The 23,209-nt window shown below is 37.8% G+C and overlaps 1 protein-coding gene and 2 long non-coding RNA genes across 5 annotated transcripts in view; all 3 read left to right on the top strand.

The window, feature by feature from the left end:
- Positions 1 to 1,977: 1,977 nt before the first annotated feature.
- On the top strand, positions 1,978 to 5,148 carry LOC146324606 (uncharacterized). The gene is made up of 3 exons (XR_014770641.1): positions 1,978 to 2,822; positions 3,583 to 3,700; positions 5,088 to 5,148. It is a non-coding gene; the product is annotated as an uncharacterized LOC146324606 (long non-coding RNA).
- A 1,136-nt stretch (positions 5,149 to 6,284) lies between these two features.
- LOC146324607 (uncharacterized) lies at positions 6,285 to 7,941 on the top strand. The gene is made up of 3 exons (XR_014770660.1): positions 6,285 to 6,327; positions 6,645 to 6,743; positions 7,833 to 7,941. It is a non-coding gene; the product is annotated as an uncharacterized LOC146324607 (long non-coding RNA).
- A 2,063-nt stretch (positions 7,942 to 10,004) lies between these two features.
- Positions 10,005 to 23,209, top strand: part of acss2 (acyl-CoA synthetase short chain family member 2) — a 31,014-nt gene continuing 17,809 nt past the window's right edge. For all 3 annotated transcript variants that reach the window (XM_084720194.1, XM_084720195.1, XM_084720196.1), the window contains exons 1-2: positions 10,005 to 10,821; positions 13,498 to 13,693. In XM_084720194.1, coding sequence (XP_084576320.1) covers positions 10,695 to 10,821; positions 13,498 to 13,693 — 323 coding nt within the window. In that variant the 5' untranslated portion in view covers positions 10,005 to 10,694. The remainder of the gene's footprint in view (positions 10,822 to 13,497; positions 13,694 to 23,209) is intronic.

Consider the following 23,209-nt stretch of genomic DNA (forward strand, 5'->3'; position numbering starts at 1 on the left):
AAAACTAGAAGAAAAGACCAAATATTTTACTTATTTAAGAAATACTTATTTAAAATGAGAAATCTGGTCTTCATTAATTTTAAGAATTTCCATCTTAATTTAAAATTTAGACTTAGGGTAAGACATTTCCTTGAAACAGAATATTTGTGTTTCATGATTAAGTTGATTTTAAGAATCTAAACCTTAAACTAAGATTAATTATTAGCAAAAAAAGAAGCTTATAATGAGACAAATTCTACAAAAAGCATAAAATCAGGTGACCTTGAATTGAGGCACCAGAACAATTTTTATTGTCAGCATTTTTTTTATTAAAACAGTGAGGGAAAAACTTTGTGCTTCACTGGGGCATCAGAATTAAACTGTTTCATAACCAGCTAAAACTTCCTGTAGTAGCTTTAATACAGTGCAAACAAAGCAGTGCTTGTGAATCACACGAGCCTTCAGTCCAGGCCTGTGACTGACCTTTGACCTTCAGCAGTCCAGAGCTGTGATGTAATAAAGAGGCAGAGGGCCTCCACAGTGTCCCACCACAGTGTCCCTCCACAGTGTCCCTCCCATCCCTTTAATCAGACACATGGTCAGTGGTAGAAGAAGTATTCAAATACTTCACTGAAGCAAAAGTTCTTATAATTTTACTTCATCATCTGTCATCAGTAAGATGGACTTAAATACTTAAAGGCAGTGATTATTAGTGATAGTTTTGGTGTGAGCTGCAGAGTTTTGGAGATATGAGCCGTAGAGATGTCTGTCTTCTCTGCAGTGTAATGAAACCAAACAGCACGTGATGCTCAAGGCTCCAAAAATACATTTGAAAAATTCAAAACTGGCATTTCTTTCCAAAAAGACTTTGTTGTGAGCAGCTTCATGTACGAACTATTTTCTTAAAGTAGCTCCGGTAGATTCTACTGCAGGAAGAAAATAGTTCCTACATGAAAGTAGAGAACAGATACGGTTAAAATATGGTCTGTAATGTAATCCCAGGTGTAAAATTGTGATGATGAGGTTTTCTTTTCCAAATGTAGTCAAAGTTTAATTTTGTTTAAGGTCTTTGCGGTTTCATTGGATATGGAAATATGGAAATATAAATGCCACCAAAAAGACAAAGATCTCTATTTAATTGTCTGTCTAACCTTTATTTACATTCATCCATTTTGTTCCATATATTAAAGGTTTTAAGATTTATTTGTATTCTTTGTAAAATGCTTTCCTCAGTACGGGACCATAGTGTTGATGAGGATATCATGTGCAGCCACAAGATGGCGCCGATGAATAAATAAGAGTTCTGTGTTGGGCGGAGATACAGGAACTGTAGCACCAATGCCTTTAAGACCTGAGGTCTGTTTCATCAAAGCTGATAAATAAGTCTAAGCTTAAGGGGAAAAGCCTGGCTTGAATTAACTTCAACTTCCAGTCAAGACTGAAGCCGCTGAAACTCAGACAATCCAGTCTGCTGTGGTCAACTTTAACTCAAGTCAGGCTAAAACAAACCTGCACTGTGAGCGAGCACAGAGGACAGAAGCAGCCCAGAACAGCTGACTGTCAAAAGTAAGAAGAAATGAGAGATTTTCTTCTTAGCAGTGAAACAAACCCTGCAGATTAAACTATATGAAGAATAACAAAATAACTCAACACACAGCCATTAATGTCTATACCGCTGAGTTATTTTGAGGGGACAGTAAATTTACACTGTTATACAAGCTGTACACTGACTACTTTACATTGTATCAAAGTGTCATTTCTTCAGTGTTGTCCCATGAAGAGATATAATTAAATATTTGCAGAAATGTGAGAGGTGCACTCACTTTTGTGAGATCCTGTACATGTTGTCCTCCTCCTCATTCCTTCTATTCATGTCTGTCTTCAGCTGCACTGTGTAGCAAAAAGGCATAAGTCATTCAAATCATTTTAGAGATGATATACAAACTTACTTAAGGGGTTTTATTTGTCTTCACAGCTTGAACATAATGAGTGAATGAATAAATAAGTTCAGAACAACTTTGGCACACGTTTCAGACTAGTTTGCTTGTAGCTAGCAGGTGTGTTCTTTGTGTCACATGTTCTGTTCTGTAAACAGAACACTTGTTGTCTTTTATACCTGTTATCTGATGGACATTTTAAGTTAATATTCTGTTGTTAAATGTTTAATTAACTTGATTTGATCTTAATTTAATTTAAAACCTTGAATACTTTTTTGCACATTTGTCTCAGTTTCCTTTCTTCTTTTTCCCCATGTTACTTCTAATTATTGTTACACCCCTCCTCATCACTTGGCTCAAACACTGGGGGTCACAGCCCGGGCGGGCCCTGTCACCACTTTTCCCTGCTTTTCCTTGTCCTCTGTTTCCTCTGCCCCTCCCCCCGTCCTGTGTCTGTGTTGTGGGTGTGGCACCTTCCTCACTCTCCTGGGTTTCTGATAACGTTTATCCAGTTCACCTGCTCCCTGCTGCTCACCTGAGAACCATCCATTGATCAACCCTGCAGTATAGTTCCAGTTCTTCCCAGATTGTTGTCTCAGTCACTGTTGTCCAGTCACGCTTCAGGCTGCGTTGAATGATGTATTCAAGCTTGTCTTTTTTTCTTGTTTTTCCTCTGCTCCAGGATCACTGCCGACATGTCTCTTGGTCCTCCTGCTGCACTCCGTGCCGCCAAACCGCTCCAATCTTAAAATGTTGGACTGTTTGCAGTTTTTCACAAAGTGGTGAATCTCACCCCATCCATGCCTGTGAACCACTGAGCCTTTCCAGGATGCCCCTTTAATACCCAATCATGATCCTGTCACCTGTTACCAACTCACCTGTTCACCTGTGGAATGATCCAAACAGGTGTTTTTAGAGCGTCACATTTTCAGTCTTTTGTTGCTCCTGTCACTTTTGTTGCAGCATCAAATTCAGAATGAGTGTATATTTACCAAAAACAATCAAGTTTATCAGTTTGAACACTAAATATCTTGTCTTTGTACTTTATTCAACTGAATATGTGCTGAAAGGTTTTTGCAAATCATTGGATTCAATTTCAGGATTTCTGTTTTATAGAGTGTCACAACTTTTTTTGGAATAAGGACTTATAACTTGCTCCAGCACAGCGAGTCTCCTGTCTCTCCAGCGTTTCTGTTTGTCATGACTCTCTCTCTCTCTCTGACTCTCTGTACTTTACTTCCGTGCTGCTCTCTCCTCCCCCACATCCCCACATCATCACACTCCTCACTCAGCAACAGCTGATTTACAGACTGGGTTTTATTGCACCAACATTCAGAGAGAAGTTTGTCCAAACTTTTATCTTTATACATTATCATCACCGCTTCACAACAGTGATGATAGTGCAGACAGACAGATAGACACAAACAGGTAAGACATACAGATTTATACAGAATTTACTTCAAAGAGCAGGTTTTACAGTCACATTTTATTACAGGAGTCCCACTACAGAGAGATGCATTTAACAGTCTACACACCAAACACTGGATTTCTACATCAATCAATCAGCCAATTTTTAGTTTAATTAAAAAAACCCCCTGATCCTCTGGAATGATCCTCCAGCAACTTTGAGCGCAATGACCAATGATGTTTTTCCTCTGCCTTGTAGCACTGAATCCTGTCGTATTGGAGAGAATGCAAACATCTCAGCAGCTGATATCTACAAAACTGTAGATGGATAAACAGCTCGACAAGCCAGAGGAGAAATCTGCAAGTCTGATTTTGAGGTGAAGTGTCCCTCTGACAGTTTATTCTTATTGGTGACAAAACAGCATCATGTAGAAGAGTCAATAAGGAAAGACATGGATGGAGCTGGACAGGTTGACTAATTTGCATATTTGGTAGATAAAATTTTATGATACCTCCGGCTCAAAGAGGAAGCAAAGCTTGTCACTGCGCTGCAAGGACTTTTCCACACTGGAATAAAGAAGTTATCGTGGAGCTGGAATATACAAATTTATCAAGATAATTTGAGAATATTTTTACACTGAGGTATTTCTACGTTTACTTAAAGTGAGTACAAGTTTTGAAGTTTTTGTAGACTGAGTTACATGTACTTTAATACTTTGGCTGTCTCAACAAAGGTCATAAAGGAGTTTTTTGATTTATTTCTTCTTTTTAATGTTGTTTTTCACATTACCTCTGCTGTACACAGCACTTTTTAACTTGAATTTGTAATTTATTTTAATAAATAAATGTACTGAAGATAAAGATAATCAGCAGTGATTAGAAAGGTACTTTTACATATTTTCTTTACAGTAAGTGTTATTTTAGGCCAAGAAAAGGGTTTCGTGTTATTATTTAAACAGCATTTTGACATTTTTAGCATTTTACATTTATTAATACGTACAATACAATACGTAACACTGACGTTTTTCGTGACGGAAGCACGCTGACGGAAGGTTGTGCGGAAATGGTGTTACCTCGTGAGACAGGTCAGATTTGCAAAGCACATGGCGTATTCAATGCATTTTGAAATGGCGACCACCGATGATCGCTCAGTTCACGTGAGTCTGAAATGAACATACCAGCGTAATTATTTGGTGAAGTTCTGCAGTTTGGGAGGTTAAGTTTGTATTTGGAAGAGTGTTTGGAAGTGGATTAATTTTGTGAATGGATCAGAGTCACCTACGTTAGCTTGAAACATTAGCATGTTAGCATGCTGCTGGGTTAATTCAAGGAATCTGCTTCAGTTCAGTGTGTTAAATGTTGATCAGTGTTAATTTTTTAGACCCAAAAGCAGAACTCAGACAACAGCTGGCAGCAGTGTGCAGCAGTTTTATTCACATGGTGAATGAGATGAAGTTCGATGAGGTGATCGGTGAGACAAGCCTCTGCAAGTCCTGATGAGGCGGCAGTTTTCTCCTGAACTCCTGATCCAAATAACAACTTTTAGGCTCCAAACAAAACAATTCTTGATATATTTTACTTTGCAATAGTTTCCTGCAGTAGCCGACTGAAACTACTTTATTATTGTCTTTATCACGGAAAACAGTGAAAGCATCAGTAATGAAGGGAGAGGTGCAGCTGGAATCATGACATTAAACAGGTAATACAGGTGTGGTAACACTGGTAGGAGGTCGTATGATTCATTAAATTCATTAAATTCTGCAGATTTCCATTGAATGTGCCAACAATGTGAAGGTCTGCCTAATCTCCGTTCGTTTTGAACAGGTAAGATTTATACCAATTACTGTGTAGCATTCACCAAAGTGACATTAAAGCGAAAGTTCACCCAAAAATGAAAATTCAGTCATCATCCACTCACAATCATGTTGACTAAAGGTCAAATTTATTTTGTTATTCCGAAAAACACTGATGGAGTTTCACAGGAAATCCAAGTCTTCTTAGTCCCCACGTCGTTTGCACACCGTCACACCACACACACACAGTTCAGACAGTGTGCATGTGAACGTGGCTCCAAGCTAAAGATCTACAGTGAAGATTCAGGATAAAAAACATGAAGTTAATAACACGTCTTTAGTCAACTTGTCATGTTGGGGCTTTAGGACATTGGTTCCCAACCTGGGCTCTAGGCCCCCTAAAGGGGGCGCCAGAAATCACAGGGAACCCCGAGACTTTGTCTGGTCTGAGGTTCTAAAAATCACTTCTGCACATGTTAACTGAAATCACAATGTTAAGGTTTCTACACCTTTTCCAAAGTCAAATTGAAGCATTTTTCAAACATCTTCCAGCACCTCACAGCTGGTAAATAACATTTATATACAAAATGATCATTTCACCTCTTCATCACATTACATCAGATGTTATTGTGCTTTTATCAACCAAAATTGTGTTTTATGATAGAAAGTTTATTGTGTCAAAATGTGTCACTTGTCTGTAAGTAGACTTGGCTACTTAGCAATTAATTGATAAATGATTAATCATTAACTTCTTGTACAATCTGGCTCAGCAAATACCTGACTTATTTTATTTCTTTATCAAAGAAAGTTTAACTAATTCAGTCAGTCAGAGATTTATTATGAAGGTAGGAAAAACAGTTGGGAACCACTGATATAGGAGACCTGGATTACAGCAGATGAGCAGTATGGAGGCATTTTAGGATTTTATTCTTTTGTGTTTTTTACATTTGAAAACTGGTCACCATTCACTTCCATTGTTTGGGAGATTCTGCAACACTGTTCTCCTGAGAAACTCCAGCAGAGTTTAAAAAAAATAAATAAATCCAACCATTATCCGCTCCCCCTTCAGCATGAGGGGGAGCGGATAATGACTGAATTTTCATTTTTGGGTGAACTACCTTTAAAATGTGTTGCGATGTAGTTTAATTTCTGTTTTTTCCCTCCTTGCTTGGATAGGGGACTGTTTCTGGTGCTGGCAACCGACCTCAAAGGTTTGTTACTGAAATGCCTTCCTCACTTAACACTCCAACTCAGTTTATGTAAAAGTTTGCATGAACTTAATCAAATCTGATTTAAGGACTGACTTAACATGGTAGGATAACACTGCATTAAATGCAGCTTTATACATTAAACTTCTGTAATAAAATTGCATGGAAAATGTACATGTAATTAAAATACATATACATATGTTTTGAGTGCAGGAGTCTATTAGTGTTTGCATTAACGATAGAGTCACTAGAGAGGACAATAACCAACGTTATGCTTGAATGTTTGTGTGATTACTAAAGGCTGATTTTATACGATACAGCAATCAGGTTCCACCTGCACCACCTGCACCACCTGCACCTGTGGATGGTGATGATGAAGTCGTCCCCATGGAGGTGGACTAGGTGTAAGAAAACAATAGGTGAGTTATTTCCTGTGCAGTGACAGATTGGCAGCTCATGCGTCTACCTTCTCTCTAATAGTGGAACTAAATGGCTCATGACATTTCTTTCCAAAAATCATGACCTCGTTACTCAAGATAATCCACAGACTTTGTTGTGAGCAGTTTCATGTAGGAAAGAAAGTAGTTCTGGTAGATTCTACTGCAGAAATAAAGTAGTTTCTACATGACACTGCTCACAACAAGGTCTGTGGATTATCTCGAGCAACCTGGACAGAGATGCAGGTTTTGAACTTATAATTTGCACTGTGTGAATATGACGGATGGTTTTAAAAGTTCACATTTGAATTTAATTTTGACCAGCTGTCTGAACTGTTTCTTCCACAACAGAAACTGAGAGCAGACAGACAGAAGAAAGTAACCAATGAGAGCACACAAACTTGCCTTTCTTATCTTTCTGTTTTGTACAGTCATTGATGCTGAATTATTTATTATTATCATTATTATTTAATTTTATTACATTTAGCACATGATAATTAAGTTTTCCTTTTCATCAAGGGACAATTCAGTTGTTTAATGCATTGTTTTTTCTTACATAGATACAGGATAACTAAGGTAAAGGCATAATTCACTAAAAAATGAAAATTCACTCATTATCTCCTCACCTTCATGCTGATCGAAGGTCAGGTTTAGTTTTTCAGTCCACAAAACACTGCTGGAGTTTCACAGGAAACTGCAGAGTCATCTGGTGTCTCCTAAAGCTCCAACATGTTAAGTTGAAAGACATTTCCACCATGTTTTTAGCCTGAATCTGCACTGTAGATCTTTAGCTTGGAGCCACGTTCACGTGCACATGCACACTGTGATGGTGTGCAAATTGCATGTTGGGACTTTAGGAGACTTGGATTACTCCAGACGTGCGGTATGAAGGCATTTTATTTTTTTCCACTTGTTTTTTCCATTTGAAAACTGGTCACCATTCACTTCCATTATTTGGGAGATTCTGCGATACAGTTTTCCTGTGAAAGTTTTGTGGATTAACTGAGCTATAGGGACGCCCCATTTAGTGTTTTTAAGTCACTTAAAATTTTTCTTTTCTATTTGTTGCAGTCTTAAAGAGGAAGTGGATGAGGAATGAGGATGAGGACGAGGATGAGAATCTATGGCTCCTTGTGCAGTGACATCTCCCTTGTTTTCCATTTCCACAAATAAAACAAAAGATTCACAAATCTGTGTTTGAAAGACTTTTTGACAACTGATTATAATCACTAATTACTAATTAAAAAACATATAAATAGGCTACTGGTGTTAGAAGACATGAAAAATAACATCTAGCAGTGAGCTTTAACAATTTTATGAAATCCATTTTAACAAAAAGAAAATAGCACAACACATGATGGTATGATTTCTCACTTTATTATTCAAATTGTCAACAATGGTTCCTCTTTTTGCTTGAGTGAATGATAAATTCAGCTCTATTCAAATAATCGTTCAGTGATGTGAACTTAAAGGGACAGCTCACCCAATGTAGGAACTACTTTTCTAGTAGAAAGAAAGTAATTAAAGTAGATTCTACTGCAGAAAGAAAGTAGTTCTGACATGAAACTGTTCACAACAAGGTTTTGTACACTTTGGTACAGTTAAGGTTTCAGACTCTCTGCTCTTCCCACTTGTATCTGAAGTTTAATTAATTTGTCAAAAGAGACAAAACACACAATAATCAAAGATAAAGATGATTTTTTACTGAAAACTGTTTTTCAAAATTTCTCTACATATCACAATAATATATCTGTGGTTATAGTGAAAATCTGACATCCTGACAGGGTGTCCAGGCGCTGCAGAGCACCGTACCGGTAGACTCATGAACAGGACGTCAGTAATACAGTGTCAGTAACCCTTTAACAATAAAACATCCACTTGACTGCAATAAAGATTATATTTTGTTTAAAGAACACAGTTTTATAGATGCACACATCACTCGTTTACCTGCTGTATTGACTCTATATAGACATGTATGCATACACATAATGTACATAACCAGCCACTTCATACATACACGTTCAGTATTTATTCCTTTGCACTAGTTGTAATGTACAGTTTGAATTGTATATAGACACTAAGTAACTGTCAAGTCTTCCAAAGTTAAACATCATCGCCACCTACTGTTTTTCAGACCAAACTTCAACCATCAAAACAACAACCCACACCTCCAAAAAAGTGGCAGTTAAAAAAAAGTAAAGTAAGCAATATAGGATGATTAAAAATACATTTGTTTTTTATTATTTTTTCATTCACAGTAAAACTTTTCAGGTTGTAACTTGCTTCTGCATCAGTGTATGAGATGTGTGACTGAGTGAGAGTGTGTGTGTATGTTTTTATTTGTTGGCTTAATGAAACAAAAAAGAGTTTTTAGTTTTGTTAATATTTGTGTTTGTGGTAGTCAAAAAGAAATGAACTATATATTTTTTTTCTCCTCTTGAAAATATAAGTGCAGTACACAATATTGTCCGTAGAGGGAAGAGTTTGACAACTGTCGTAGAAGTTTTCTGAAGACACATAAACTTTGTCTAATTTCTAAAAAAAAGTAAACTGAACAAACAGTGACATAGATTTTTAAGTAAATTAAGTAAATACAAATATGACATTTAATCTCTATAATCTTACCACAGTCCGCCACAATACAGTAAGTAACATGACTGCAAAAAGCATGGAGTCATATGATTGCCATAAAAAAGAGTAATAATAAGTAATAATAAGTAAAAATAAAGGGACCTAAGGTAAATGACATTATATAAAAACTAAAGGAAAAAATTAAAATGAATAAATGCACAATAAATAAAGAAAAACAAATTGATCAATCAATAAAAATGTTTTTAAACAAATAGAAATTAATATTTATGGAAATAAATAAAAATAGAAATGTGAAAATGCTTATAGTTACTATATTTTATTTGTCTTAATATTTCCACATTTCTATTTACCTTTACAGATTTATATTTTATGGAAATCCTATGACTCCACAGTAAAGAGTGACAATAACAATAATAATAATAATAACAACAACAATTTATTATTATTATATTCCAGATATCATTTGGAAGTATGTTGCTACCTGAAATATTTATTTTATTTGAGCTTATAACATTTACGACAATCGTCATATATTGAACGCAACATTTACCCCTGTAACTTGTGTAGATTCTGAGCTTTCGCGTGGTACGTGAAGGCATCGTGAGCTCTGATTGGCTGCTGGTGAGGGCCAAACAGAGTTCAGCGCCACACGCTCGTCGCTCTCCTTGTCAAAAGAAAAAGGAGTGAAGAAGAAGAAGGAGAGGAAGAAGAAGGAGCAGGTAGCAGGAACAGTTCACCTCCAGGACAGCATGAAACACTCTCTGCTGACTGAAAGGAAGATTTTAATCTGATAAATAAAAACACTTTCAGTCCGTAGAGCTGAAACTGAAGGGCCTCGTCGAGAAGAAGTGCATCTCTTCTACTGGAGCGAGCTAGCTTAGCCTGTTAGCTTAGCAGGACACCACTCATCCGTGTCCGTGTGCAGGACTTTCAGCATCAGGAGCGTAGAGATCCACTCTGAGCTGCACCAACACAGACCCGGACTTCACTTTACACCCGCAGCCGTGCGTGTTGGCTTCAAACGAGGGTCCTGCACGCGAAGTTCGAACAAAACGGCAAGAGAAAACATCCTGCAAAACAAGGAAGTCTGAATGAACTTTGCTGCTAGCCTGCTAGCTAGCACCTAGCCTGTCCTGCAGCTTTATCGCTTCATTGTGCTGCTTCCCTCCTGCAGCTGAACGGGGGTCCGTGCTGCCTCTCCTAGACTGATCATATTGATTATTTAAGAGAGCATTTTGGCGTGTAATCGATATATCGATCGCCATCTATCAGAGCCAGCCTGCTCTGCCACGACATCCCTCATCTCCCAACTTGGAAAGAGTCAAACAGACGTCTTCAGACATGATTCCCGACAAAGCGCCGAAAGAAGACGTCTTCCACGGGTCTGAAGACCTGAAGAAGGAGGCTCACATCACCAGCTTTGAGAAATATAAGGAGCTCTACCTGAAATCCATAGAGAATCCAGATGGTAAGTCCTCTTCATGCTCTTTCATTCAAGAAGTTACAGCTAGAGGTCCTAACTGAGGAGTGCACCTGCTACATGCAATAAAAAAAGCATCATCTGACTCCAGAGTACGGTGTTAAAGCTTTTGATTTAAAATAATCAGCACAACAAATATAACGGTACAGAGCTGCAGTTACCATTAGAGTTAACACGTGTTGTTTTCAGCAGTGTCACAGGTATTTGAGTTATTCATATCTTACATCCGCATTGACAGGCTGTTATAGAGGGGCGTCTGCAAAGTCTTAATAAGTGTTTAAAGTTTCGGCACAAATATCACACCTAAAATGTAATCATCTGTGTCTGGTAAACATCTCAAAAATGCTTTCATTTTATTTGTTTATTTGTTGACAAACGACTAAATTCAAAGAAATGCCTCAGAATTTTTACTGTATGAGGTGGAAGCAAAATTTTGATTTCACACATTTCACGTCTTAATTGGTAGAAAAAAAAATTTGATTTCTTATGCAAAAATCCAGTGATGTCAATCATTTGATATACCAGCTTGTAGTTTTTGAGATACAGCCATTTCTTTAAGTTGGTAGTCACAAGGGCTTACTAATTTTTATAGTTTCTCACAAAAACACCACTGGAATGAATGAATGAATTAAATATTTTTTATTACTGTGTCATGCACAAGCAATGTGTCCAACCCAAACAGGCTTACAAGACACCATTATTAAGCAAAACAGACCAGAAATCAGAGTAACAGTGTAAATTACAATTAATGTTAAACAAATAAACCATTCTGACACTTTTTCCAAGCTTTAGAAACAAAGTTTCTCACAAACTGCTAATTGTTTTTGTTATTTTTAAAGCAAAAACTGTCAAACTTTGTCTGGTTGCAGCATCTTAAATGTTAAACTGCTTTTCTTTCTTTGTCAAATTTGACAGTAAATGAAAAGTCGTTGGGTTTTGGACTGTTGATGGACAAAAGAAGACGTTTGAAAATGTGACTTTGAGCTCTGGGAAATTGTGATGAACATTTTCAGTCATTTTTCAAATGACGAGAGCTGCAGTGATTAATTGATTATTACATAAATCTGCAACTATTTTGATAATCGATCAATCAGTTTGAGTCATTTTTTAAGCGAAAAAAGTCAAAATTCTCTGATTCCATCTTTTTGAATGTGAATATTTTCTGGTTTCTTTACTCCTCTCTGACAGTAAATTGAATATCTTTGGGGTTGTGGACAAAACAAGATATTTGAGCACATCGTCTTGGACTTTAGGAAACGCTGATCGACAGCTAATTGGTTAATCAAAAAAAAATGCTCAACAGATAAAACGATGATGAAATAACTATTAGTTGCAGCCCCCTCTCGAACATCTTTGGACCCATGTTTCATGTCTCTCTTGGAACAATTAATTATTACAAAATAAACCAGAAAATATTCATATTTATGAAGCTGGAATTAGAATTTTGACATTTTTTTCTCTTAATATATGACACAAACTGATCGATCATTAATAATCCATTAATTATTGCAGATCTGTTTGCTTCTTTTCATTAACATTTAGACCAAACACTTACTTTAGAAACTGATCAGCACATTAATCAATAACAACTCTTGCAGCCCGTCAGCATGCTTTGTTTAAAAAAAAAAAACAAAAAAAAAAACAAAAAAAAAAAAAACAGTATGTGGTGTGACACAGCCTGAGCTGATGGGGTTATTTCAGGTTTTTCCGGTAATAAGGAAGCGCCTCTGCTCAGCTTTGGGTGGGACGGGCCTCGACTGAACATTAACGGGGGGGGGGGGGGGGGGGTGATGCTGAAACTGTGCAGCTATTGTTAATGAAACAGGTCATTTCCCTGTGAAGTGTGTGGAGGCTGTAAAGAACCTCAGAGTGTAACGAGAGGTGATCAGACAAGTTTCTCCTGCAGGTGCAGTTTAATATAACTTTTATTACATCCACCACAGTCGTATCATGATGGAGTAAAGCAGGATGTAGAAGACGGGAAATTATGATTTACAGCAAGTTAATGATAAACAGTGAATGAGCCTAATAAACGTTTCTGTAAAGGAAACCACCGATTTTAATGAAAGGAAGCTAATTAACCACCTGGAGTTGCAAACATTGGTTGTGAAACGTTGGCGGATAAATTCAGTTTCGTTTTTTGGTTGCATCGTGAAAGAAGGGAATTAATTATTTACATTTTTTTTAACAACGTATTTAGACATTTATTAATCTTTCCTGAAAGTTTATGAACTCTGCTGGTTATTCAGCTCACAATCACATTTGTCTCTTTTAGAGCTGCAAAAATTAGGCTACAGATTTTTTTAAAAATAAAGTTATTCATTAATTAATTTCAGATATAACCAACAGTTTAATCTTTAATAAAAATGCTAAATTGACAGTTGCTGTGTGTGTTAACTGCAGCAGCTGTCTGTCATGCTGTTGTTGGATTCGTTTCACAAAATGCTTCTTGCAACATGCAGCCTGTGATAAGCTCATTTCCTCTCCTGCTAATTTTGACACGTTTCATTAATTGAAACAAACACCACACTTGGGACTCATGCATGATAATGTCAGAGCCCTGTGGGCCTCAAGATGATCATCTTCCAAGTGTCGTATTTGAGCATATTTATAGTTTCATCAGAAGGCGAGTCCCCGTCTTACTCTTCTCCTCGTGTCCCGCAGAGTTCTGGGGTGACATCGCCAAAGATTTCTTCTGGAAGACCAAGCACACGGGTCAGTTCCTCGACTACAACTTCGACGTGACCAAAGGAGAAATATTCATCAAGTGCATGGAAGGAGCGTCCACCAACATTTGCTACAACGTGCTCGACCGCAATGTCCACGAGAGGAAACTCGGGGACAAAGTGGCCTTTTACTGGTTAGTGTGACGCTTCGTCTGCGTGTCTGAGAAATGTTTGCAGAGTCGGATCACAGTCACCTGCAGGTCTGTGGCTGTGACCACAAACAGGGTGACAGCGGTGGTGAGTGAGTGAGTGTGTGGTTCTGAAGCTGTGTGGATGCCCTGGATTCATTGAACTCTGATGTCTTAAAGGGACAGTTCACCCCTAAATCAAAAACACACATTTTTCCTCTGGCCTGTAGTGATTTTTATCCATCTGGATTTCTTTGGTGTGAGTTGCAGAGGTTTGGAGATATCAGCTGCAGAGATGTTAGCTTTCTCTCCAGTATAATGGGACTAAATGACACTCAGCTTGTGATGTTCAAAGCACCAGAAATACATTTGAACAGCAGTGTCTCTTTCCAGAAGCCGTGACAGAACTTGTTGTGAGCAGTTTCACGTAGGAACGAGTGCACAACATTAAGGATAGGCTGCTTTCCTCGGGCAAGAAAATTGTCTTGTTGGACAAGTAAAACTTGTAACTCATCAATTGATTGTTTTTCATGCAATAATGGCAGAAAGTGCTGTTTTCATCCTCTCAAATGTGGAGTTTTCCCACTTCTGTGTTTATTATCATATAAAACTGAATATCTTTTGATTTTTTTTTTTTTTTTTTTTTTTGACAAAATTACACATTTAAAGACTTTACCTCGGACTTTGAAAAACTTGGGTGAGCATTTTTCATTATTTCTGACATTTTATAGACCTTGCAGTCCTAGTTTAACATGACAATGAACTTAACTCTTTATTGTCATTTGATAAACGCTGACAGATAAAACAGTTTGTACAAGGGCAAGAAAAAATTGACTTCAGGAGAGTAGAGTTTTGACCCACCTATCCTGAACCAGGCCATGAAAAACATATTAACGTTGAACACTGGGAACTTTTTTCTTTGTATTTGAAATAAAATAGTTTTGGTAGATTCTAGCAAAAAAAATGAAAGTAGTTCCTACATGAAGCTGCTCACAACAAGATCTGTGGATTATCTTTAGTAACTGGATCATGATTTCTGGAACAAGACATTGGTGTTGAAGGCAGAGATCTCTGGCCAATATCTGCAAAACTCTGCAACTCACACCAAAACTATCTAGATGGATAAACAGCACTACAGGTGGGAGGAAAACTTGTGTTTTTGATTTTGGGGTGAACTGTCCCTCTTCACACGTCCACAATTACTGTTATGCTCCTCCGGCTAACTTGACTGGATGTGACTTCTGAAGTTTTGTTTTTAAAATATCTTCACTTTTTTGTACCTCCCTCATTTTATAAATAAAGTAGTTAGTAAAGTAGAGAGAGAGAGAGAGAGAGAGAGAGAGAGAGAGAGAGAGAGAGAGAGAGAGAGAGAGAGAGAGAGAGAGAGAGAGAGAGAGAGAGAGAGAGAGAGAGAGAGAGAGAGAGAGAGAGAGAGAGAGAGAGAGAGAGAAGGAATGTGAGAGAGAGAAAGACAAAGGAGGGAGGACGACTGCAGCTCCATTCATTCAATCTGTTGGTATTCAATCCTGTTATTGTGCTCACTGACACAGACGACCCCCTCACACACACACACACACTCACACACACACACACACACACACACAGAGGAGGGTCTTAGGAATGTAGCACAGAACATACAATATGAAGATTAGAGCTGCAATGATTAGTTGATTGATTATTTATGGAGTATTAAATTAATTGCCAACTATTTTGATGATTGACTGATTGTTTTGAGACTTTTTTTTTTTGTTTTTGAGAAAAAAAATCTAGATTGTGGACAAGATGTTTGAAGACATTTGGGAAACACTTATAGACATTTTTCAATCATTGTTGTCCATTTTATGGGAAAAAAAAATCATTAGTTACAGTCCTAGTCAGAAATTTGATCTGCAGCTATTTTGATAACTGATTTATTGGTAATTTTCCAGAAAAAAAGAGAAGAAAGCAGTGTGAAGATTTCTTTTTCTTTGTTTTTTTTTTGTATTTTGTTAATTGCAGCCCTAAACAAACTTTCTAGTCAGTGATTTTTTTTACTCGCTGCCTAAAGGTCCTGCAGCATCTTCATATCCCTCCTCTGTTTCAGAAACAGAACGTGGCCCAAATAAAGAGTCTCCAAGTTCTCCAGGGGTAGATGAAGTTTGAATACCGTGCACAAAGTTTTGGGGATATAATTTCAACATAAACTCATTTTTGGGGCAGCGGCCCCAGAATATATGGAAGTTGTCTCCATTGAAGCACATCAAACTTTTTCTCAATATTTTTCCAGCTGTTTTCTCTCCTTTCCATGTAATCCGTTTGACGACTGTTGAAAGCTGCATCCTCTGAAATCCCTCTTCCTGCTGCTTTTTCCCACTTTTCTTTAAAGCACAAGATGTTTTCATTTTTAGCAAGAAAAAGAGCTTTGTACAATCTAGAAATTGACTTATTTGGCATTGAACTGAGGGCAGAACTCTTATTCTACTATTGATAAATCTTCTAATAGAACTGATGTCTCAGTCTTAGGTACTTAAAAAAGTAATTCTTGTCTCGGCCACCTTTGTCCTGCAAAGATTGAAAATTTGAAGTTTTAAAGACAGAATGAAGCAGCTCACAGAGGTTCAGACAGGACAGATAGAGGTTGTTTTTCAGGGTAAATAAGTGATGTACAGAGTTTATTTCTTCCTCTGTCCACTGCAGCATCACGCTCGTGTTATTTTCTTTATGAAAAGCGTCATCTCTTTCTTTTTGTTGACTTTCTTTTATCCAAACACTGCACTTGTTCCCGTTTGTCCTGAAAGCCGCTCTCGTCTGTCTGCAGCATCGCTTCTTTTCATCGTCTTCCTTTTCATCCCTTCACTCGAGCCTTTCTGCCTCTTTTGCTCTCCTCTCTCTCTCAGTGGTGTCTCTTGCCTCCGGTCACTGATGTGTCCTGATATGAATGTTGAGGCCTCAGAGTGTTTTTTTAAAGGAGACTCATCCAGGGAGAGAATGGACAAACTGGAAATGTGTGATTTCCTGATGTCTTACTGGGGTATACGGCATTCTGATTAAAATGACAAACAGAGCCACTTTGGCATCAGCAGACTAAAATACAGTCTTGATACTGTTTGACTGAAGTGTAGAGGACATTCAGTAGAGGACAGGGAGACAAAATGAAAAGCACGCTGACAGATACGTCTCCTCTTCTGTTGTTGTTTCTATTTCATTTAATGTTCCTTTTCTTGCATACAACTCTCGTCTTTTTGCTGGTTTATTTTTAGTGATGTCCTCACTCAGAGGAGAGTGTTTGTGTTTCCTCATTGGTCCCTGACATTTATTTAAGCCCCCAGTGTTGAAAATGTTTTTCACTGTTGTGTATTTATAGGTGCATGTGGACTGACTGTGTGTGTTTATTTGTGTACACACTGTTATCGCTCTCAACACATCCAGTGTCCGCTGACCTTCACTGAAGTGTTTGTGTCCAGCATGCCAACATGTTTTAGCAGCACGGGTAAACTCCTTCAACTCAAGAAGATTAGGAAAACGTGTTTGTGACAAAGTGCTGGATTGATAGTTTAGTCTATAGTTTCTCAAACTATGGTATGTGTATTGATTTGAATTGATTTTTGGTGCAATATCAATTCAAAAAAATCCCAAAATCGATCTTTTAATATGTGTCTTTCCTCCTGTGGTTGTGTGGTACGTAGAATATTTGGCATTTTTGCTTGAAAAATAAGTACGGATGGCACCAATCTGATACTCGGCATCGGTATCAGTCTGACACTGTCCAAAATCACTGGATCGGATATTCGAGAAAAGAGAAAGTATAATCAGATACAGTCTGTTAGCTTCATAAATGCTCTGAGAGATGTGATAGAGAGAGATGTCACAAGTGACACATATAAAAATTATTTTAATGCTGAATGTTTAAAATGTACTGACCAATCAAAAATACTGCTGAAAGATCTGTGTAAGAAAACGAGACAGCATCTATATGGTTACGTTGTTTAGAAAAGGATAAAAGAGTAATTGGAACTGATATCGACATCAGCAGATACTTACGGTTGAGGTATCAATATCTGTATTGATACAAGAAAAAGTGGTATCAAGTCATCCCTGACATTAGAATATCAGAACACTTATTGATTTAATACAGGCTTTCTAATCTAAATCTAATAATCTGCTCATGAAATGTCTTGAATAAGATTTCAACATGGATTCATGAAGTTAATATTAACTTTTATAAAGTTGAAGATGTTGAAGATGTTGAAGATGTGCAGCATGGGATCAATAACCGCTGATGTGCGGAGCAGTTTGTTGGAGCTCCTCCGGCTCGTGGACTTTACACACAGTAGCTGGACATCAGTCATATAAAAGCAGTTAAGACAGGTGTGTCGTTTCAAACCACGTTCACTGATTAAGACAACCCTGAAACCTTTGTACTTTTTTGCAAGAATCGGCATGAAATAGTTCTTAAATTACATTTATAATGGTCTTAAATTAAGTAGCTGAAACCTGCAGTAAGCCTGTAATCGACTGGTCATTGCAGATTTACACAGGAGACAATATTTATTTCAGGTGATGATAAATGTTTTGAGATTTGTGGTTTCACATTTATCACAAGTGCAAAGCGTTTCAAAATATCAGAAATGATTTTAATGCTGAATAAAATGTACCAAACAGGTCCGACTTTTGCTTTAAAAGAAGTTTTAATCTTTGTGTGTTTAGTCTTGAATCGGTGTGATAAAATGACCTTTTTTGTTCTTATCGGAGCTGATTAATTTGCAGACTTTGCAGGCGTGTTGTCTGGTTTGATAGCAGGGTACAGTAGGTCACTTTGTTCATGTCACATTTTTACAGTCGGTCTGCAGTTCAGAATGAATAGTGATGACAGGAAGGAGAGAGAACAGAGAGGTTTAGTCATCTGATCACATGAACTCACAGCAGATACACACTAATAAATTTCTGCTAATATGAGGACATATGTGGACGGACTGTGACTGAATTTCAACCAAGACTCAGATATATAATCTATAGTAGCCAAATAAAGCTAAAGCTGTACCACACACCAGTTAATGTGTTACTGATATTCTCTAATCTTTACCAACTAGCAGGACAAAAATGTAAAGTTTGTCCTCAGGGTGGAGTCAGAGAAAAGGCCTTTCTGTTGCATAAGGATTTATTTTAGGCCTGGCCTGGTGTAAGACTTTTGGTCATTGAATCAGATTTGTTCTATATGAATATATGTACGCTGCGCTCTCCTTTGCGCTGCGCTCTCCTTTACGCTGCGCTCTCCTTTGCGCTGCGCTCTCCTTTGCGCTGTGAATTAAGGATTTATTTGGACAAAACCAGAGTTGGTGATAGTTTGGACAGTGGAAAGTATTTTTGTTGAGTTTTATTTAGTTTCTGTAAAGTTTGAATGAAGCTGATGATTATGCAAAAGGATTCTGGTGAGTTTGGCGAGAGGAATGAAACGGCTGTTTCTGGTTAAACAAAACGTATTTCACTCTTTTAAAATAAGGCCTGTCGCTGTCATCATCCTTTCCATAATGTTTTCAGACACTAACAATAACTGTGAGCCTGTCAGTGACAAACACAAATGCAAACAATCAGAATGTTATAAAAATCACAATATTGCTTTCTGCAATTTTCAAATCGCATGCAGGAGGTGCAGAAGTTGGGCCAAAACTTTTAAATTAATGAATACTGTGAGGCAGAGATGTTTGGTACAGAGTCCTGTTTGTGGCGTTGAAAGTGAAACATCAGAGAAAAAAGACAAACTTGTCTACTGACTGTTAATAGAAGTGTGATATCAGAACCATCAGTTTGATCTTACTCAAAGTTAAAGGGCTTCTCCCCCCAAAATAACAAGACTGAAGTCACTCTCTAATATAAATGTATGGTAAGTGTTGGACTGATTACGCTGCAGATGTAGAAGTTAACCTGCTTTGTTTACTTTGGTGAACTCGTTTGTCTCGACACCGGTCTGGCTGCTCATTTGTGGCACCGCCATGTCCCCTGTGTTGTTGTCCAATGGTCCACATGTGTCCACACAGGACAGAAGCCAGACTGGACACATGTTGACGTGTTTGTGAGCTCAGATATTGAATGTGTGAAACGATTATCGAGGTCAGAGCTTCATCGTAGTGTCAGTGGTTCTCTGAATGCATCAGCTGTCGGTGCCAAGTGGGTCACAGAGACCTTTCAGCTATGCAAACTCCCCTCCTACTGGCAACACACACCCCTACACTTCACTGGAAAACACACACACTCACTTACTCATACAGTGTGTGCTATTGAGAAACACTGCAGGAACACATGCACACACACACACACACAGACACAGAGGCAGTAGTGTTGGCTGGTGTTTCTGGATCATTGCCACTTGAGCTTGAGTGTGAGCTGAAAGAGATATTTTGCAATCTTTTGTTTCTGTTGAAGTGCATTTAGTTTTAGTTTTGTGTGTGTTTTAGGGATGGGGGGAAAATAAATTCTTAGATGCATTAGGATTCACTCTTGAAAGATTATGAATCTATGCATAAAAGTTTATTATTGAAAGTTCAAAACAGAATTCTTCTTTTGATCGGCTTTAGTAGTGTTTTTTAAGGCTGTGCTGCATGTTTCTGACATCTAAACCAACTGGAAGCTGAATGGTAACGGATGTAAACATGTCTCTAAACTTGGCTACTGTTGATGGGTACAATCCACTCAGCGTCCCCCGACTTAAAAGTTTTTAAGAGACATTTTAGCTTCTATAAAGTTGAAGGGAAGAGAGACCTGTACAAGAGCCACACTGTATGCAAGTTGTGTTTTATTAAATTAATCAAGGGTCTTTACAAATTAGCTCTAACAGTAACAAGTAGTCACACAGTGAGAAGTGTGTGTCTGGAAAATTGTTTTTTTGATACACTGATCATTTTATATTTGCACCATAGCTCTCTGAATAGAAACTGAATCGTGTGTGTGTGTGTCTGCATGTGTGCATGTTCCCATGAAGCTGGTTTTGCACTGCAATTATCAGCTACAGCAGGTTGGGTAATAAAGGAGACAGAAGGTGCAGAAAAACTCACACATATTAGACTAAACATGACATATATGACATTGACTGTATGTTCCCCCCTTTTTTAAATTGTCATGTTTTCATTTTCCTGTTTTTATCTACCAAATAGTTTTTGTTTCTTTGAAAACCTGATGATTTTACAGCTTGTCTGTGTTCATTTGGGGGCAGCAGTGACATAAAACTTAGAGAAGTGAGCTCGATACTGGAAGGTCGCTGGTTCAATTCAATGACCGGCAGGAGAAATCAGGAGCCCTCATTATGATCACTGTGGTGCCCTTGAGAGCAAGACCCTGAAGCTGCTCAGTGGCCGACAGATCAGGGCCCCGTTTCCCAGAGCCTTCGTAGCGCTACGTGCTTCGTAAGTTGCGTTTTAAGGTCTCCCGCGCTGTTTCCCAGAGTTGGGAAACAGCCCATAAGCTTAAGGGTTTACATGGCTAATGAAAATAAACAAATACTGCTCCTGAAACAATATCGGCATGTCTTAACTGGAAGAGGCTACATTTGGAAAAAGGCTGAGACCTGTATCAAATTTAGAATATAGTTATATGTGTTGTTCTGTATATTTAGCTTCACTGTGGTTGTTCTGAGAACAGACAAATCTAACATAATAAAACTTTAAAGAACATCAGTTCAGTGGAGACGGATCAGGACATGTTCATGCTGCTCATAAGCTGTGTTATTGTTCGTTCATCTGTTTGTCTGCGCTGAGTTTTGAAGAGTGTCGTGTCTGTTTGCTGTTAAACTGTTTGACATACAGTACAACCCATCTTTTATAGTTTTTCTCCTCATGGTGCATTTCAGACTTCCCTCATTCTCTCTTTTTCTTAGTTTCTTTCCATTTGTGTTTTTCCCCTCTAAGCACTCTCTTAATGCACTCAGACTCTGCTTCTCTCTTATATTAACTTTATTTTATTGTTTGCCTCAGGAGCACTTAAACTTTAGTTCTGAAGCTGTGTCCCAGTTCCATCATACAGATTTCTGAGCGTTCATAACAAAAATGTGGCAAAGTTAAGAAGAAAATCAACATGATTTTTGAGTGTTTGCTAGATTTCCACTGGTGTCACACATTGAATTAGAGGAGCAACACACAGCTGCAAAAAGTAAAATTAAAGTGTGGATGGTGAACTTGGAAACAACAGATCTTTCAAAATAAATTTGTGAAGTTTAACTTGCAGTGTAATTACAAAGCTGCAGTTTTACTGACATGCATCATTGAATAACTGAATGTTGCATCATTTCCTGTTAGTATGAAATGCTAAACTGTTACATTGATTTCCTCTACACTAACTGCAAAAACAGTATAGTATGATATTAATTTGAATTAGGGATTCAAATTTAATTGTGAGTCAGTTATTTCCTGCTTTTTAAAGTGTTGTTCGGTCCATAAAATAGTGAAAACTGTCGGTCAGTGTTTCCCAAAGTCCAAGATGACTTCCTCAAAGGTCACAACCCTAATATATTCAGTTTACTGTCGGAGAGGAGTAAAGAAACCAGAAAATATTCACATTTAAGAAGGTGAAATCAGAGAATTTGGACATTTAAAAAAAAAAAAAATTTAAAACAATGAATCAGTTATCAAAATAGGGGGCGATTAATTTAGTAGTCGATTAAGAATCGATTAATTGTTGCAGCTCAAATTGTTTTATAATCTAAGGAGTGTAACAGCAGAAAATATTATATATTATCTTAAATATTTTGATTTAACATCATCTCTTTTTCAGCATACCCCTCTTCTTCTTCTTCTTCTCCTCCTCCATCGACACTAAATGTTGGTCAGTCATGTTGTTCAGTTTGCAGACTGTGACACTGAGAGACGGGCGAGACGAGGCTCACTTAAGAAAATGGCTGTAATTTAATAATCTGGAGAGGCAGAGCTGTCACAGCTCATTCATTTCTCTGTCTGCTCTTTAGTGTGTGTGTGTGTGTGTGTGTGTGTGTGTGTGTGTGTGTGTGTGTGTTTGAGTGAGGCGGTACGTGACCTTAAATGATGCTTTTGCAAGTATGCAGTTCTTTAAACGCACAGGATGATACTCTGTTGTGAAAAAGGGGAAAGTTGAGATAAGTTGAGTTTCATAACTGAGCTGAAGTTGGACCAATCAAAAAATGGCTGCAGGAATGAGTTTGCAATTTTGGCAGGTTTGGTTTGTTGCTGCAGTTTGTGTTGTGGTTTGAGACATGTGGTGAAAGCCTGGGTCACAGATGGACTGCTGGGTCCTGCATTTCCACCAGTCCTTTTGCAATGTGTGCACTTTTTTCTTTGCTGGAATTCAGGTTGTCAAAAGTGTTGAAGTATAAATACTTTTTCAATGCCACATGTTTATAAAGAAGATGGACCTAACTAGGCCTGCAGCTAATGATTATTTTCAGGGCTAACAGTAGCAGTTACTTTTGTGATGTTTGGAAGGAGGCGAGTGGTATTCAGTTGGTTGCAATCTACAACCTCACCACTAGGTGTCACTGAATCCTACACACTGGTCCTTTAACGATTATGGTGTTGCTGTATA

The sequence above is a fragment of the Lutjanus erythropterus genome, chromosome 6 (assembly GCF_056507025.1).
Source record: "Lutjanus erythropterus isolate fLutEry1 chromosome 6, fLutEry1.hap2, whole genome shotgun sequence".
NCBI classification, from domain to species: Eukaryota; Metazoa; Chordata; class Actinopteri; order Lutjaniformes; family Lutjanidae; genus Lutjanus; species Lutjanus erythropterus.